At 33.4% G+C, this 16,791-nt stretch overlaps 3 protein-coding genes across 5 annotated transcripts; 2 read left to right on the top strand and 1 right to left on the bottom strand.

Moving 5' to 3' along the window:
* The first annotated feature begins 2,978 nt into the window (after positions 1-2,978).
* LOC106314239 (glutathione S-transferase T3-like) lies at positions 2,979-3,842 on the top strand. Its single transcript, XM_013752148.1, has one exon. The coding sequence runs from the start codon at positions 2,979-2,981 to the stop codon at positions 3,840-3,842; it is 864 nt and encodes a 287-aa protein (XP_013607602.1).
* A 2,944-nt stretch (positions 3,843-6,786) lies between these two features.
* LOC106312912 lies at positions 6,787-8,370 on the bottom strand. Its single transcript, XM_013750601.1, has 2 exons — positions 7,973-8,370; positions 6,787-7,814 (listed from the first exon to the last, which is right to left on the bottom strand). Exons 1-2 carry the CDS (start codon positions 8,264-8,266, stop codon positions 6,999-7,001), a joined length of 1,110 nt encoding a protein of 369 aa, XP_013606055.1. The 5' UTR covers positions 8,267-8,370; the 3' UTR covers positions 6,787-6,998.
* Positions 8,371-11,234: 2,864 nt separating this feature from the next.
* LOC106315876 (thermosensitive gluconokinase) lies at positions 11,235-12,871 on the top strand. 3 transcript variants are annotated; one of them, XM_013753709.1, is made up of 5 exons: positions 11,235-11,448; positions 11,879-11,940; positions 12,014-12,056; positions 12,147-12,218; positions 12,294-12,871. In XM_013753709.1, the coding sequence occupies exons 4-5, from the start codon at positions 12,152-12,154 to the stop codon at positions 12,713-12,715; spliced, it is 489 nt and encodes a 162-aa protein (XP_013609163.1). In that variant the 5' UTR covers positions 11,235-11,448; positions 11,879-11,940; positions 12,014-12,056; positions 12,147-12,151; the 3' UTR covers positions 12,716-12,871. The 3 variants fall into 3 exon arrangements, with proteins under 3 accessions (XP_013609163.1, XP_013609162.1, XP_013609161.1); XM_013753708.1 differs by having other exon boundaries at positions 12,139-12,218; XM_013753707.1 differs by having other exon boundaries at positions 12,008-12,056; positions 12,139-12,218.
* Positions 12,872-16,791: the final 3,920 nt, after the last annotated feature.

Raw genomic sequence — 16,791 nt, 5'->3', positions numbered from 1 at the left:
ATAAGTAAATATACAATATAAGAAATAAGAATATTACATTAAACATCTAGCGTTATTAACTATATATCTGAAAATGTTAAATAAAATGGATAATTTGAAAAATACTCTATTTGCAGTTTGAAATTTAAAAATTACACCTTTTATTTTATTTTTTGAAAACTACATCTTATTAGATGTGAAAAACTGTTTTATCCACTTATATATTTTAATAAATAAAATTAAATCCGAAAGTAATAATAATAGTATAATTATTTATATTTAAGATAAATCTATGTTTGAGATGAATGTGTTATTTATTATTTAAAATTTTAAAATAACAATTTTTTTCTTATAATTAGTTTTAAAAATAACAATGATGTTATGAAAGAAACAAATTATGATGTGTTGGTATCTTTATTAAGAAGTTTATCTGTATAAGCTTTAATTTTTTTTAATCTTAGACAAACAAAGTTGCACAACAACCCTAATACCCCATATACAAAAGTAATCACGTCATTTCCTACATATATATATATATATATCTTTTGTAAATTTATTCCTCTGATATTTTTTTTTTTAAACGTTTCTCTGAATTTTAAACAGAAAGATATGCTTTGTGCAAGAAGAGAAAATGAGAATTTAAGAAATTGAGTTACACTTAATAGATGAAAAAATAAAAAAAACTTATGAATGAAAAGAAGAATAAACTATGAAACAAATAGACAATGCTTTGTTACAGAGAAGATACTAACCCACGAGAAGCTGATTTTCTTTTGTTTTCAATAAAACTGTAAGATATGCGGTGGTGTGTAGATATATTATTAAGATTTTGATTTATCTTATTTTTTTGAAATTATTAAGTTTGATTAATATTCAAATTGGACAATTTAGTCAATTTACATATACAAAAGTGTAGTTTTCAAAAATTATAAAGAATGGTGTAGTTTTCAAATTAAAATCTCATATAAATGTATTTTTCCAAATTTTTCCTAAATAAAATAAATAATAAGCAAATATTATTAAAATATATTTTAGTATTAGCATTTGATATAAAACAGTAAGATTAGTTAAATAATTAATTTTTGAAAATCAATATAGTTCCGCGCGTAGCGCGGATTATTCCCTAGTTTAGATTAAATTAACAGAATTTTTGTTATTCAATTATTTTTTTAAAGAATCTCTTACTATAGAAATAATGATCTGAAAATATACATTAAAATTTACTGTTATTAAAAATACTTAAAATAAAATAAATATTTTTAATATCAGTGAAAATGATTTATTATATTGTTTTAGTTTTTATGTAAATTTGGGTTTCATCAATGAAAAAGTTAATATGCATTATTAACATGAAGTTTCAAAATGCATATGTATATACAAATATTTGTCCCAAAAAAAAAAACTTATATACAAATATTAATATTTGACCGTGGTATCTCAAAATTACGAAAAACGTAATCAAAAGTATTTTTTTTTAAAAACAATCAGTTAAGAGCAACATTATCGCGGTCCAAGTACCACGTCCTTAACATTATTGGACCGAAAAGAAAATCAAAAAGACCGAATTATATTTGGGACGTCCCTTAGTTAAGATGTGTTGGTAGTCGTCCTTAGGAGGCACATGTCAGGTTGGGAATGGCCGATGATTTTTAGGGCAAAATCAAATTGAGTTTGTCTTTCAGTTTGTGTGTCGGTTATCTCGCGAGGGCGATTGAGAAGGCGATTGACAGTGCGATTCTCTCTCGACGGCGGATCTCTCTCCACGACGATTCTCTCGCGACGTCGCTTCTGTCTCGCCGGCGCTTCAGTCTCGACGGTTCTCCTCTCCTTGATTTCGAACGCAGTACAAAGGATATGTTGTCTCTCTTGACGGTGGATCTCTCTCCACGGAAATTCTCTCGCGACGTTGCTTCTCTCTCGCCGGGGCTTCTGTCTCGACGGCGCTTCGGTCTCGACGGTTCTCCTCTCTTTGATTTCGAACGCAGTATAGAGGATCTGTTGTCTCACCGACAGCGTTTTACTGAATACGAAGGTGAAGAAGGTATGTGTTCCTCCACCTTATTGAGTATTTGTATCTATTTTGTTGTCGTTGTCGATCTACTTCCTTGGATGAGGATTTTGTTGTCGTTGTAGATATAGTGTCTTCAAAATTTTGAATCGGCTTTGTGATATGTGTTGATATTTGGTTATGATTGCCGTGTCTGATTGTCTGTTTGGTGTTTGCGTAAAATATAGTGAAAACTAGTGTAACTTTAGGGTTTTGAAAATATATTATCGTCTTTCTAGTCTGTGAGAGAGTATGGTGAAGTTGTAAAATATATTGTTCTGTGTGATTATTTGTGGTATATTGTTTGCAAAATCATTACTTATTTGATGAAACTGATATCTGTTTTTTCGTTTGATTGTGAGTCTGCTATTAGGTGAGGTTCGTTTGGCTCTCAATAACCCGGATAATTAACAATTCAAAGAATAACAACCATTTCGTCGAAAGTACAAGGTAATTCACTTTCACTTGAACTCCAATAGTTGTTACTAGTAGCTCCACTTAATGAATTGATAAGTCGGATTGAAAGCGTGTAGGCATGAACTCTGATTAGACTTTGGTAGGCATGGTTGGTTGGGTAACTTAATCACTTGTAAAGGTTGGTTGTGTAAATGTGCAGTAACTCTGATTAGACTTTGGTAGGCATGAACTCTAATTTCATAGATGTAATCTTGTATGTATAGTCTAGTTTGTTTGCAACCAAATCCTGTTTTATTTTAATGGAAAGTAAGTGAATTGAATCGTATAGTATGATTGACGAGATGTGTAATAACTCTGATTTGACTTTCGTAGTTTATGGTTAGGTCATTATGGTTGTTACTTATTACAGTTCCTATTAAACACCAACCATCCTTCAAGCTATCCTTCAATCTCCATCATCTTCTTTCTCTCTTCTCTGGTAAAACCCGAAACAATTTACCTTTCTCTTCTATAATCCCTTCTCTCTTCTAGTGCTATGGGTTCAAGGATTCCATATAGCCAGTCTTCTGGCTATTTAGGCCTTCTTAACAGTGAACACGAAAGTGTTCTCAATGGAAACTTTCTTTATGAGAGTTTTCATTCTGGAGCATCAGAAATCCCTCCGTTCAGTTCCCAACAGTCTGAGGCTCCAACTCCACCTGAAGACACACCCGCGGAGCGTGGGAAGAGACAGAAATGGACACCAGCTGATGATGAGGTGCTAATCAGTGCCTGGCTTAACACATCCAAGAATGCTATTGTCGGCAATGAACAAAAGTTACAGAACTTCTGGAAAAGAGTTGGTGAATACTTCGCTGCAAGTCCTCATGGTACAGACGGTGGTGCAAAGAGGGAACATAAACATTTGAAGCAGCGGTGGCACAAAATAAATGATCTAACCAACAAGTTCTGTGGCGCATATGCAGCCGCAGAGAGACAAAATTGCAGTGGTCAAAACGAGAATGATGTTCTCAATGTGGCTCACGACATCTTCTACTCTGATCATAAGATCAAGTTTAACCTTGAGCATGCATGGTGTGTGTTGAGGTATGACCAGAAATGGCTTAACCTTAACCCTCCTAAGGCTAGTGGGAGTTCAAAGAGAAAAGATTGTGTCGAAGGTTCCCAAGCATCTGTCAATGTTGGTGATAATGAGACCCGCCCTGAAGGTATCAAGGCTGCAAAAGCAAGAAGGAATACAACTCAAGGGAAGACTGTTGATGAGTATAAGAGCATTTGGGAAATGAAGAAGGAGGATTTAACGATGAAGGAAAAGCTGTCTAAGCTAGCCATACTAGACGCTCTCCTTGCAAAAAAAAATCAACTCAGCGATCCACTCAGTGAGGCTGAAGAAATGTGAAGAATAGGCTTCTAGCCCAGTATTTCTGAAACAATAATGTCCTAATTAGCTTTTAACTTTCTAATAACTATGTCTGTAATAAGATCCACTCATGTTTGCTTCTATGACCACCTTTGAAATAATGAAATCTCATGTTTGCTTTTATGATGTCTTGTTTCTATGGTTTTGTTTCATGTGTAATTTGTATAAGAGCCAAATCAATTTTTTTCTGAGCATTTAAGCCTTTCTTTGTAATATCTTGACCTTGTCTTTTGTTTCTCCAGGTTTAGCTGAACATGGGACATGACTATAGATATAGCCAGCCTTCTGAATCAGAGGAGTATGGTGGGGAGACATCTGACAATATCTACAGCGAGACAGAAGATCTTATACATCGAAACCAAGCTGAGATAAGGTACAATTATGGTGAGCTGGTTCAGTATCCTCCTCAACCCGATGTTGAGTTTGGATTTCCGCTGACATGCTACTGTGGTAGTCAACCTGTTCTAGCCACATCTTACACTAGAAATGATCCGGGAAGAAGATACTACACTGTGATAATGTTGATGATGGAGAGTGCCATGTATGGAAATGGTGGGATGTGGCGGTTATGGAGGAGATGAGAGCCAGAGATATACACACACTTCAATTGGCTGAAAAGGTAGAAGCTCTAGCCTTGTTGAGTGACTATGAGACTCAGCAGAAACTGGATACGGTAGAGAAGATGGTGTGTGAGTTAGCTAAGAAGAAATCAAAGTTTACCAATGGCTTTGAATACTTGGTTGGTATAATGGTTTTCGTATTAGTTTTAATAGGAATGCTTCTCATGTTTAAGTAAATCAAATGAGTTATGGTTTTAGTTTCATGTGTAATTTGTAATGGATTTGAACTCTTTCTATGTCTTATGTTTCATGTGTAATGAATCAGATGTCTTAATGAACTCTTATGTCTAATGTTAAAAGTGTAAATGAACTCTATGTCTATGTTAGAAGTCTAATGAAAGATGAACATGTCTTTCTCGTTTGCTGGTAGTAAAAATAACCAAAATATCACAAGCTACTCAAGACTCACATGCTATTTACATGGGTTGTTTGTTTGTTAGTATCACAAGATGTACTCAAGAGTCACATGGGTTGTTTATTTCTTCCACAAGAAAACAAGATGCCATCACAAGATGTATACTTCAAATATCACAAGATACATTTTCTAGTTTCTATAAATACTTCATCATCTTCTCTCATAACATATATTCAAATCATCACTCGTATGCTCACTTTAAATACATTTGCTTTCATTTAAAATTTTAAATGGCTTCTTCTTTCCATTATCATTACCACAAAGATGATGATGAGGATTTTGATAACATATTTGATGATTTTTTGGAAAACCCTGATCTTTTTCCAAAACCAAAAGAGCGAAAAAAACGTATTTTTATCGAGAGAAACCGAGAAGAAGACCACGAGAAGCTTTGGAATGATTATTTTAGCGAAACTCCAACATACTCTCACAATTTATTCCGGCGACGGTTTCGAATGAACAAACCATTGTTCTTGAGTATTGTCCATCGTCTCTCTACAGAAGTAGAGTATTTTCGACCAACAGAAGATGCAGTCGGACGTTCGAGTCTATCTCCGCTCCAGAAATGTACCGCAACAATTCGTCAATTGGCGTATGATGGTGGAGCTGATACAGTTGACGAATATGTACGACTTGGTGAAACAACAGCTCGAAAATGTTTGCACCATTTTACCGCCGGAATAATCCACTTGTTTGGCGATCAATACCTCAGGCGTCCCACACCGGAGGACTTGAAAGACTACTCCTTGTTGGTGAACAACGTGGATTTCCCGGGATGATTGGAAGCATCGACTGTATGCATTGGGAGTGAAAGAATTGTCCCACCGCTTGGAAAGGAATGTATTCACAGGGAACCGGAAAACTAACAATTGTGTTGGAGGCGGTTGCTTCATATGACCTCTGGATATGGCACGCATTTTTTGGAGCTCCAGGTACTATGAACGATCTTAATATTCTTGATTGATCACCTGTTTTTGATGACATTATTAACGGGATAGCTCCGCAAGTAAACTTTTATGTCAACGGAAGGGAGTACAATTTGGCTTACTATCTGACGGATGGTATTTATCCAAAATGGACGACTTTTATTCAATCTATCCAACTACCACAAGGTCCGAAAAATTGTTTATTTGCCAAAACCCAAGAATCCGTTCGAAAAGATGTTGAGCGCGTCTTTGGGGTCCTGCAAGCTAGGTTTGCCGTTGTTAGAAATCTTTCTAATTTATGGGAAAAAAATATCAAATATTATGAGAGCATGTCTCATACTCCATAATATGATTGTCCAAGATGAACGAGATTCAAACACTCTTGAAAAATTTCAAGATGAGGATCTTACATTTGCCGTTAAAAAGTCTACAAAACACGGCAATACAATTGATCGTCGCAAAGAAGTTCGGGATCCACAAATCCATCAACAATTAAAGAAGATTTGACTGAAAATATATGAGAAAAATTTGGACATCTTCCAAATTATATATAATGTTTAAGTTTCTATGAATTCAATAAAATGTTTCTTTGCTTTTATTTATGATGTTTGTAATTTTTTTTTTTTGAAACTTTGTAATTTTCTTGTGTTTGTGTTTTCTATTTAAATGTTAAATGTTTTATTTAAAACTTATCCTTTATATGTCATTACTTATAAAAATAAATAATTAATTTACTAAAAAACCACTAAAAATCCTAGCAATAATCTACACTTTTGAGATTGTCCCTAACATTTGTCTCTTAACATCACAATAACATTAAAATAAGCTAAATACACACAATTTGGTCCTAGCAATAATGATGCTCTAAGACTTTCCGTAAATATGTATTTTGAGAACTTTAGGTTGAAAACACACCGATGAGATTGCTCTTAGAAACTTAAACATAAAAGCAAAGCATGACAAGTTGGCTACACCTACTTTATATTATCTAAAGCATTCATGGTTGACATTGTTCGGTAAAGCTTAGCAAAATACAAAATATAGAATGCTCACAAAATTAGGGAGCCAAATCCAAACAGCAGGAAAAGGGATTCTGAAGCAAGATACAGGCTTTGTTGGTACATGCAAAAATCAAATCTTCTAAAAGCTACAAAGGCTTGCAGATGCTTGCATCTCAGTACAGGCTGAATCCAAAGAACTGGCTGACAATAATTGCCAATCCCAGTCCAATAGCCACAAGAGAAGACGCCCATGTTAGTTTCTCCGTGATCCTAGGAACCTTCTCCTTCAACGCCTCGCTACAAGACCCTATAAACACCGTGTAGCTCCCCATCGCAATCACCGTACCAAGCAAGAACATGATCAGAAACGCAGCACCTGCTACCCGAGAAGGAAGCGCCAGTGCGGGCAACACCATCATCAGAGCATCCGGTTGCAGCCCATGGACAATCCCCGTCGCAAAAGTCGCAAACCCTATCTTCTTCTTCTTCTTTGAGCTCTTCTCATCCGTCTCCTCCCCATTCTCCAACGAAACCACACACGGTTCAGGGATTTCGGAAGCTTCTTTGATCCCCATAGCGCCGATCACAAGAAGGGTCAAGCCCACGACTCGTGTACCCCAAGTTCTTATAACCTCAATGTGGAGCCTATCCTTTAGAAGCAGAAACAGGAGACCAAAGATGAGTTGGCCAGCGTCGTGGCCACATCCCCAGAGAGCTCCAACCGCAGCACTCTCCATCCTCGTCCGTCCGATGGAGAGTGGAGCCAAAGCAGCGAGGTGATCGGGGCCGGAGAGTGTGTGTAAGCAGCCAGCGAAGAAACCGGTCCAGGCACTCGTCAGTACTTCGGTCCGGAGGAGTTTCCCACCAACAGCAGCGCCGCTAGATTTAGCAGCGGCTTGGAAGCTAGCAAAAGCAGGTGGCGCAACGATGGGGTTAAGCAAAAGTGCCACTACGGCAGAGATTAGTATGATTGTTCCAGCTGATAACGTCTGCAAGAAACACAAAGATTCGGATAAAGCTGTGACCTTTGAATGTAAAGTACACAAAGAAACAATCTTGTAACAAGAACTGAATACATATCCACTGATTAAGGCTCACAAGACATCGATATAGACTAGAAGATTCATAGCTAGTGACGATTATATACCTTTCTCTGCTCATAACTCCGCACGATCTGTTCGAGAAACCCTGGATTAGGTTTTGACTCGTCGGCTTTCGGAGAGGAAGACGAGAGGTTTCTAGCTTGATTCGATCCTGGAGACGTAGTCGGCGAAGGATTGTGGCGGAAGAGGCAGGAGATGGAACTCACCCGGCGCGGGGAGGCAGGGATAAGACTGGGAGAGTCGAGACGGTGGACACGGAGGAGCAACGGAGGTGCTCTTAATTGGGATTTGGAGGGGGCGAGTATGGAAGAAGACGGTGGTTGAAGAAGTCTATCCATGGGCGTCTACTTCTCTGTCGTCTGATGAGCTCCACGGCAAAGAGAGAGAGAGGGGGAGGGGGAGACTCTGCTCCCAATCGGTGAGGATAAAACTTTTTAAAAAGTTATTTTGCTGCTTCTCTGCATATAAATAAATATTATATTAGTATGAAAAATATCGAAAAAGTATAAGCTACGATTTCTCTGGGAAAGAATGTAATTCTTTCAAGAAGATATATGTTTTCTTTAAAAGATATTTTTTTTGCTAATTGTAGTTGCCAAAATATGGTGAAATTCCAATTTTATAACTCTGGTTTTGGAAAAAAATTTCTAGAAATAAGATTGATCTGATTATCTTAAGATATTTTATGGGCAAATCTCCAAAATAACATCTTTCTAAATTTATATCACAAAAATAGTACTCAAAAACTAAAATGACCAAAATAACACATTTCTAAGTTTATCCTTTGAAAATTTTAATTTTTTTATTTTTCAAAATTTGAAATCTTATCCCCAAAACCTCATTTCTCAACTCTAAACCCTAAACTCTAAACCCTAAACCCTAAATCCTAAACCCCACCCTTTAACTCTAAACCCTAAGTTTGTGACTTTTGATAAAACATTAAGTGCTATTTTTGTGACTTTTAACCTTGAGTGCTAGTTTGGAAACATAAACTTGATTTAGTGCTATTTTTATCTTTTTTTCATATTTTATTCTATATCAATATATAGAATATTTTATTCTATATCAATATATAGAATAAAATATCTAGAAATAAGATTGATCTGATTATCTTAAATTGTAAACTCAAATATACCATATATATAATTTAATGTATTTTATTTAAATTTTAATATTTATATTATTTAATATGTTTAATTAATCATATACTTGTTATATGAATATATTTTATATAGTTTGATAATTTTATTTTTGTAGTAAAATCTATTTTATTTTTTTTTAATTTAAAAATATATTAGATTTTGATTTGCTTTTTTAAAAATATTAGAGTGAAATAAAATAGATTTTTTTTGTGATACTACTGAAACATAAAAATAGTGATTGGTCGAGTTATAGATAACCTTATTTAGCTTTAACTTTTATATACAACTTTAATAATATCAATCATGTTTTAAGTTAATTTCTAAAAGTATAGCCAAAAAAAATATAAATTGTTGTAAAACCATGTTTAAAAAACAATATTTTATGTGCCATGGGGAAAATATAAAGCTATAGCATATACATCTATAGAAAAGTTATTAGATCAATTTAATTAAAAAAAATTACGAGGTATACAAATCATACTTTTCTATTGAATGTAAACTATAGAAAGATAAAATAGTAAAATAGTTTTCTTGTTTCGTTAAGATAAATGAACTTTTTAGATATAATGTTAATTTGAATGATATCCTTTTGTAAACGTAGATTCAAGGTCTCGGGAGAAGACGAGAAAAAAAAAACGCTCTCTACGTAGAACTTTCAAACCTAGGCAAGTTCTCCTCTACCGCCGTGCGTTCCTTGCCGGTAGGCGGAGTTTCTCTTTTTTATTATCTCGTTTTCAGTTTGCTTCTCTGCTTTCTCCGGTTCTGTGGGCCGATATGTCTTAATTCTGGTGCTTCTATGCTTCTCTGGTTCTATGAGCCGGTGGTGGTTCTTGAATTCGGTGGAGGCATCGTGATCTGGAAAGAGGGCGAGGTTTAAAGGTCGGTTGTTTGCAGAAGAGTCGGCGTTTAGGAGCTTGCATGTCTGTAGATCCATGGCAGATCTGAAGTTTTCTCTTCATGCATGTGCTTTTTCAACGGTTTAACAAAGGATCATGGTGGCATTGGGTCTAATCATCGCTTCTAGATCTGGGTACCTCTACTTCTCCATGTCTTCGCGAGTCTTGCTTCTTCGCTTTTGGTCTGGTCTCGGTTTGGGGTTTCGTCTCTCGGATGTGAGTTTGCTGTGGAGCCATCTACAATCTTCTTCTCTGTTTGGGGAGATTGGTTTAAGGACGATGCAGTGGTCTCGATCTTTGGTTTCTTCTCTTGCGAGGACGTGACCAGCTTTGTGCTTGTAGATGGGCTAAGCTGGGTACATGAGTGCCCATGTGTAAGAACCTTTGATCCTCTTAGACGTTTTGCCCTATTGGAGTTTCAAGGTTTACCTTGTGCCAGTGTTATGTTGCAGGTGGTGATTCTTGATGTAAGCGTGGTGTAAGTAGTTCGGTGTTGTTGCTTGTTTCTATTACATGATCCTCTTCGCCGGTGTTGTTACTTGTTGGGATCGTGCTTTGACTTCCTCTAGATTGGATACTCCGCAGATCCTTAGTTCTTAGGTTCAACTCCAGCTACAAATTGCTTCTATGGAAGGGTTCATGTGTGTTTCGTGCTTTCAGCTTCGGTTTTGTATCCTTAGGTCTTTTTGCCTATAATGCTTTAGATCCTTTGTTTGTTGTTTTTGCTTTTGTAAGATCGTTTTGTTTATGTCTCCCTTGTTTGAACTTTTTATTTTCGGGATGTTCGTACTTCGAACTCGCTGGCTTCACTTCTGGAAGACGGCTTCACTTCTGGAAGGATGTTAATCCTTTCCAGTTTTGGTTTATAACTTTTGTTTCAATCTTCTAATAAACTTTCAGTGTTTAAAAAAAACGTAGATTCAAATTTATAGTTTTTAAAAATCGTTTAATTTGCCGAATTAGTAATCATATTCAATTTGGTTTTGTATTCAATTTAAAATTGTATAGGAAATGCAATTTCTCAAAAATATTTCCACGGAAACAAAATAACTTATAACGTGTTCCATATAAAAAAAATTATTCAATATTATAAAGTATTTTTTATTAATTATTTCTTGCCAATCTGTATGTTTGGTTGGTGTACTGGAATCATGAATAAAAATTAATCTACATTTATCAAAAAAATACAGCGTACTTCTATGAAATTTTTTTTAATAAAAGTTACAAAAAAAATTATTAATAAATAATGTATCTTTATTGTATTTGTGAACTAGAGAAGTAGATCATTTTCATTTTTGGTTCTTCTCCTCTTTTCCATATCTCTCTGCAAAAGTCCATCTTTCTCTCTCTCGCACCTACCAAACTTTTATTACCTCAATTATCATTTTTCATTATTGCAATCCCAATTTGTCTAATTTCCTTTCATATTCTTCTTCAAGGTCGCGTTTTTGTGATTGATCAACACTCACAATTGGCTCACCCGTAAGTCTTTGATTTTCATCAGATTGTCGATCCTCTTTTTTGTATTCTAAGAGAAGGCTAATATTCGATTAGAAAAAGTTTCATTTGACAGTAAGAAACCAAAGAATGTTAAACGTATCATCATTGCTATGTATCTGTTCTGTTCTTGACTTTTTGACTTATGAAAAGCCAGCATTCTTTTGAATGGTCATGTACTCTTTCCGACATTATTGGGAAATCATGTGACTCAGCATCAACGTCAAACGTTTGTGATATAGTTCTATCTTGAACATTCTCGTAACGTAGTTTATAAGCTAAGATTAAGAGCTTTAGGTATTTTAATTGTTTAATATTAAAAACTTTCACCAGTAAAAGATGTATAGAGACATGTTGTTTGTTTTCTTGTTAACAGATTATTAAGCAGATATATGTTTTGTTTTCTTGCTCACAGATTGTTTCTTTCAAAAAATCACCAAACTCTGTTTTGATCAGACATGTCGACAAACAATGACGGTAAGCTTTAACATGTTCTTATCAATGTTCTCATATGTTTTTCACTAATTCTTCTTGTGTATCATAGTAACAGGCAAAGTCATTGTGATTATGGGCGTAAGCGGAGCAGGCAAATCGTAAGTTCTTATTATTATTTTTTTTGTTAAAGTCGTCTGTTACCATGTTGTGATTGGACAAATTTTTTCTTGACCTTGCTAGTACCATAGGAAAGATGTTGGGAACAGCACTATCTTGCGACTTTCTTGACGCTGATGATTTCCACTCTTCATCAAACAGAGGTAAAAAGAATCAAAGAATTTTGACAAAACAGAGTTTTCATGTGTTAACAACACCTTGCTCATGGTTCAACCCAGATAAAATGCGCCAAGGCATTGCTCTTTCAGATGAAGACCGGATGCCATGGCTCGAAAAAATACAAGAGAGTTTGCGAGAACGTTTGCTCAATGGACAAACCGTTGTTCTCGCGTGTTCTTCGTTGAGAAAGCAGTACAGAGAAATCTTGAGAGGCTCTGATCCTGATTACAAACCGGGAAGCTATTCGAGTTGCAAGGTGAAGTTTGTGTTGCTGGAAGGCAATGCAGAGGTGATCGCTGCTCGGTTGCAGAAGAGAGCTTCGGAGGGTGAACATTTCATGCCTCTCACTCTTCTCCGGTCTCAATTTGATCTGCTTGAAGCTGATGACTGTGAAAAGATATTCAAAGTCAGTGTGGTTCTCAGTCCTGAAGTTATAGTTAATTCAGTTCTTGAATTGGTATCCAATGATCTGAACTCTTGAGAAAGATTTATTAAATTATCGGCCCATTGTTTATTAATATTCATCTTTGTATTCAACATGTACTACCCAATAAATAACTTTTAAAAAAACTATCATTGTGAGTAAGAATGTATTTTGAGCAAGGAAAGAAACTGGAGAATGGAGTTCTGCATTATACACAGTCCCTACTACTCACGAACCAGACACATATGTTCCTGATATCAAAATGGAGGTAGCTCACCAGAGAACTATATGAAGTGTAACTATGATGGAGGTTGGTCTAATATCGAAACCCAGGTTGGATCTTCAGAAATTCAAACGGTTCACTTCAAGGGGCAGGACAGAGTAGACATGACAATTTGACAAATAGTCTTGAATCGGAAGTACAAGCTCTGGTTTTTGCTTTGCAAGGTGCATGGATTATAAAGGTTACAAGAACGTTATTTTTGAAGGAGATAGTAAACCAACTTCATAATTTGGCTATGCATAAGAAGCAGAACTCCAGACTACACAACTGGATAAGGGAGAATAATGTTTGGCTTTGGAGTTTAATTCATGTGAATTTCGTTGGGCACCACGGAGAAATAACAAAGTTGCAGACATATTATCAAAGTTTTCTGAACGATCAGCTTGTTCATATGTTTCCTATTTCTATGTTCTCTTTTTCAATGTAAATTTTCTCCATGAGGATTACACTGTCTCGTCAATATAATAAGTAATGATTGTCTGTTAAAAGAGACACTATAATGATTACTGATGTAGTATTTTTATTTTATTTTTTTGAATAATGAAAACCAGACCAATTCTACCATTACATTATTACTTCCTCCATATCATTTAAGTGATATTTTAAAAAAAAATTCTTTCATTTTAAATGATATTTTCAAGTTTTGTAAAAGTAAATGTAATTTGGTATTATTGATCATTTGTATTCTGCAGTGGTCAAATTATCTATAGTTATCTAATCTATTAATATCTAATCTATTAAACAGAACTTAACCCTGATTATTCTTTAAATTTTACAGTTAAATGCCATTGAGTTTATACACAGTCGTTTTATAACATTATTAAACCATTTCATTAAATTTGACCCACGTTTGCTTATTGGTTGGTCATTTACCCGTTTGCTTATGGTTCAACTAAATACAGGTCCATTAGCGAATCAAATGTCTATAATGCCAATCAATTTTGCTTCTCTTAATATTTTAGAACAATATAAAAAACAAAGCATCTCATACTAAGAAGCCCAATTGATTAACAAATGTCCAAGTTTAAATCCAGTATAAATATTTCAAAACCCATTTTCAAATCAATTACAACTCTTAAAAATTTAATTACATAAAAATTATTCATAAATAGTTAATGATATATATGTAATTAAGTATATAAGTGTTTACTAAATACGTTTATACACAATGTTGGTCAAGGAAATTTAATATTATCATCATTAAATTGTGGCTAATACAAATTATAATAATTTCTAAAAATTGATTATGTAATAAATAAATTTAGTAATAATAAATAAATTTAGTAAAAGTTAAACAAAATTCCACAAAGTTAAATAATTAATATATTAGAAAAAACAAAAGAAAATATTTACATTTACTGTCAAAACATTTTAATATAAAACTTATATGTCACGTTTAGTATAAATAAACTCTAAAATATAGAAATTAAACTCAAATGTAAGCATATTTGACATTCTATTAAATGAAAAATTAAATTGAAATTATCTCACGCTTTGAATACACGTATCAAAGTCGAGAAGAGGATGAATGGTTAGGTAACATAATATATATTATATATATATATATATATATATATATATATATATTCTTATATATTGTTTTAATTTATATTCCAGATTTTTATAACGTACAAATATATTAGATATAAACAACCAAATAAAGGAACTAAATATCTTTAAAAAATTCCAAACAATAAGAATGTCATATAAACATATAAGTAATATGATAAATGTTATATATCTATAATGTTAAATATATATAAACTAATCATTTTTACTAAAAAAATCACACCCGCGCGGACGCGCGGATCAGCGTCTAATTATTGATATTAGGCAATTTGAATAAAAGTTTGTAATTTTTTTAATCGGTGTGCAAAAACCTAAAAACCCACTTATTTTGATACAAAAGAAGTATTAGACAAAAACTCGCATTTATGCAGGATTTAAGCATCATAAAATTCTACAATTGAATTTATATTGTCGTCTACATTTTTATAATCAAACATTGAAAACATTGTTATATTTAAATTCAGACAATAAGTATTAGAATTGAAAAAAACATTATTACACTTGATAATGTCAATCAATCCCCTAAAATTTCTTGTTTGATTAAAATATGTGGGGTTAATACAAAAACTTATTGTTGGTTCTATTAACAAACGTGAATTAAAATATGTGGGATTAATACAAAACAATATTGTTAGTTCTAATAACAAACGTGAATTAATGTGTTAGGTTAATAAATATTCTAGAGGATAAAATATTGGTTTTAGATTTGATGTAAAAACTTATGACAACTAAGCAAAATTAAAATGTAACTAATATAAAATAGAATGTAGCATTTTCAAAAATAATTTTCAAATAATATATAGGAAATGTCTAGGAATGTTGTCATGGTAAAATAGTCATATCCGACTTGAACCCGAGATAAACTCGCCCAAAACAACCTAAACTAAAACACCCAAAAAACTATGTACCAATAGGATAACCCAAATAAAACTTTATAAGTTTAGGGTAGTCCATGTGTACCCAAATTTTTTTTCTTGTGTGTTTTTTAAATTAAATTAACATTGATAAATATGTTGACAATTTAATTTTCATTCATGTTTCCATCACACAATCTTGTTAATTTTACTTTGTGTGTTGGTCATTTAAATTTGTAATAATTCTAATTAATTATTATTTAAAGAGTGTTCGTTATAGTTTCTCTAGTTTATAAAAACTGAATATACAACATACACATAATTCAATTCATGCATGATTCAACAATTAATTCAAAAGTCAAAATAATCAACATGAATGACAAAAACATTAGATTAACACATGATTACAAAACAAATTAATGTAGTTAAACTTTTCAAAACCATAAATCATAAACTCATATCCCAAAGCTATTTGTTATGGTTGTAGTATCCTTGTCTTCATAAAAACAATGTTCAACATCGCCTGATAATCTGTAGATACATAAAAGTTTATATATGAAATAAGAATATACAATATCAAACATAATAATTTTACATTCAAATTCAGCAAAAATTCTTACCCAATTTCAAGTACAAAACAATTCTTGGACATTTTTGGAATGAGGTGGTTTTGTAAAAACTCATCACCCACCCTCCAATGGTAAATGTTGATTTTGTTGCCACCATAGTGATTGGAATGCTGAGCAAATCACATATGAAGGAAGCTAATCACCAAATCGATATACTCCTTGGTCTTTCCAATAACATAAAACCTTTGTGTCCTAAAAGACATCAAATCTAGTATTGGTTCTTCTAAATAAATCTTCAAATTCGTCTTCTTATTGTCTAGACTAGGTTGGATGCTTCACTCAAGTTCAAACATCTCTTATGTAAATGTATTAAACAACCATCACATTAGATAGATAAAAAGACAATGATATGGATTTATAAACCGGAAAACTTACATAATTCAGATCATCTTCTAATGATGATTTAGTGAAAATCTCATGTGGAGTTGGTGTTGCTGAAGAAGTTGAAAAACAAATTCAAAACTTAGTTCCATATTCTTCATAAAGCATTTTCAAATTCTTTTTAATAACTTCAACTTTTTCTCAGCAGTTCTCCGATCCACTTTATCATAAGTAGTTATAAGTATTTGCAACTTTAATTTTGGATCTAAAATTGTCCTCATAGTTAAAATGAGACTGTACTCATCCCAATGCTTAAAAAACTTAATTTTCATTTTCTTTGCCATTTGTTTCACTGTAATACATCATCAATAACTTCTAAATTTTCTACACTTGTACACAATATAAATTAGTTGTGTGATATCTAACACCCAAGAAGAATGTGGTATTAGCGTTGAAAGGTTTTAAAAACTCACAATT

This window comes from Brassica oleracea, chromosome C9 (assembly GCF_000695525.1).
Source record: "Brassica oleracea var. oleracea cultivar TO1000 chromosome C9, BOL, whole genome shotgun sequence".
Lineage (NCBI taxonomy): Eukaryota > Viridiplantae > Streptophyta > Magnoliopsida > Brassicales > Brassicaceae > Brassica > Brassica oleracea.
This window is presented reverse-complemented; position numbering and strand designations above follow the sequence as displayed.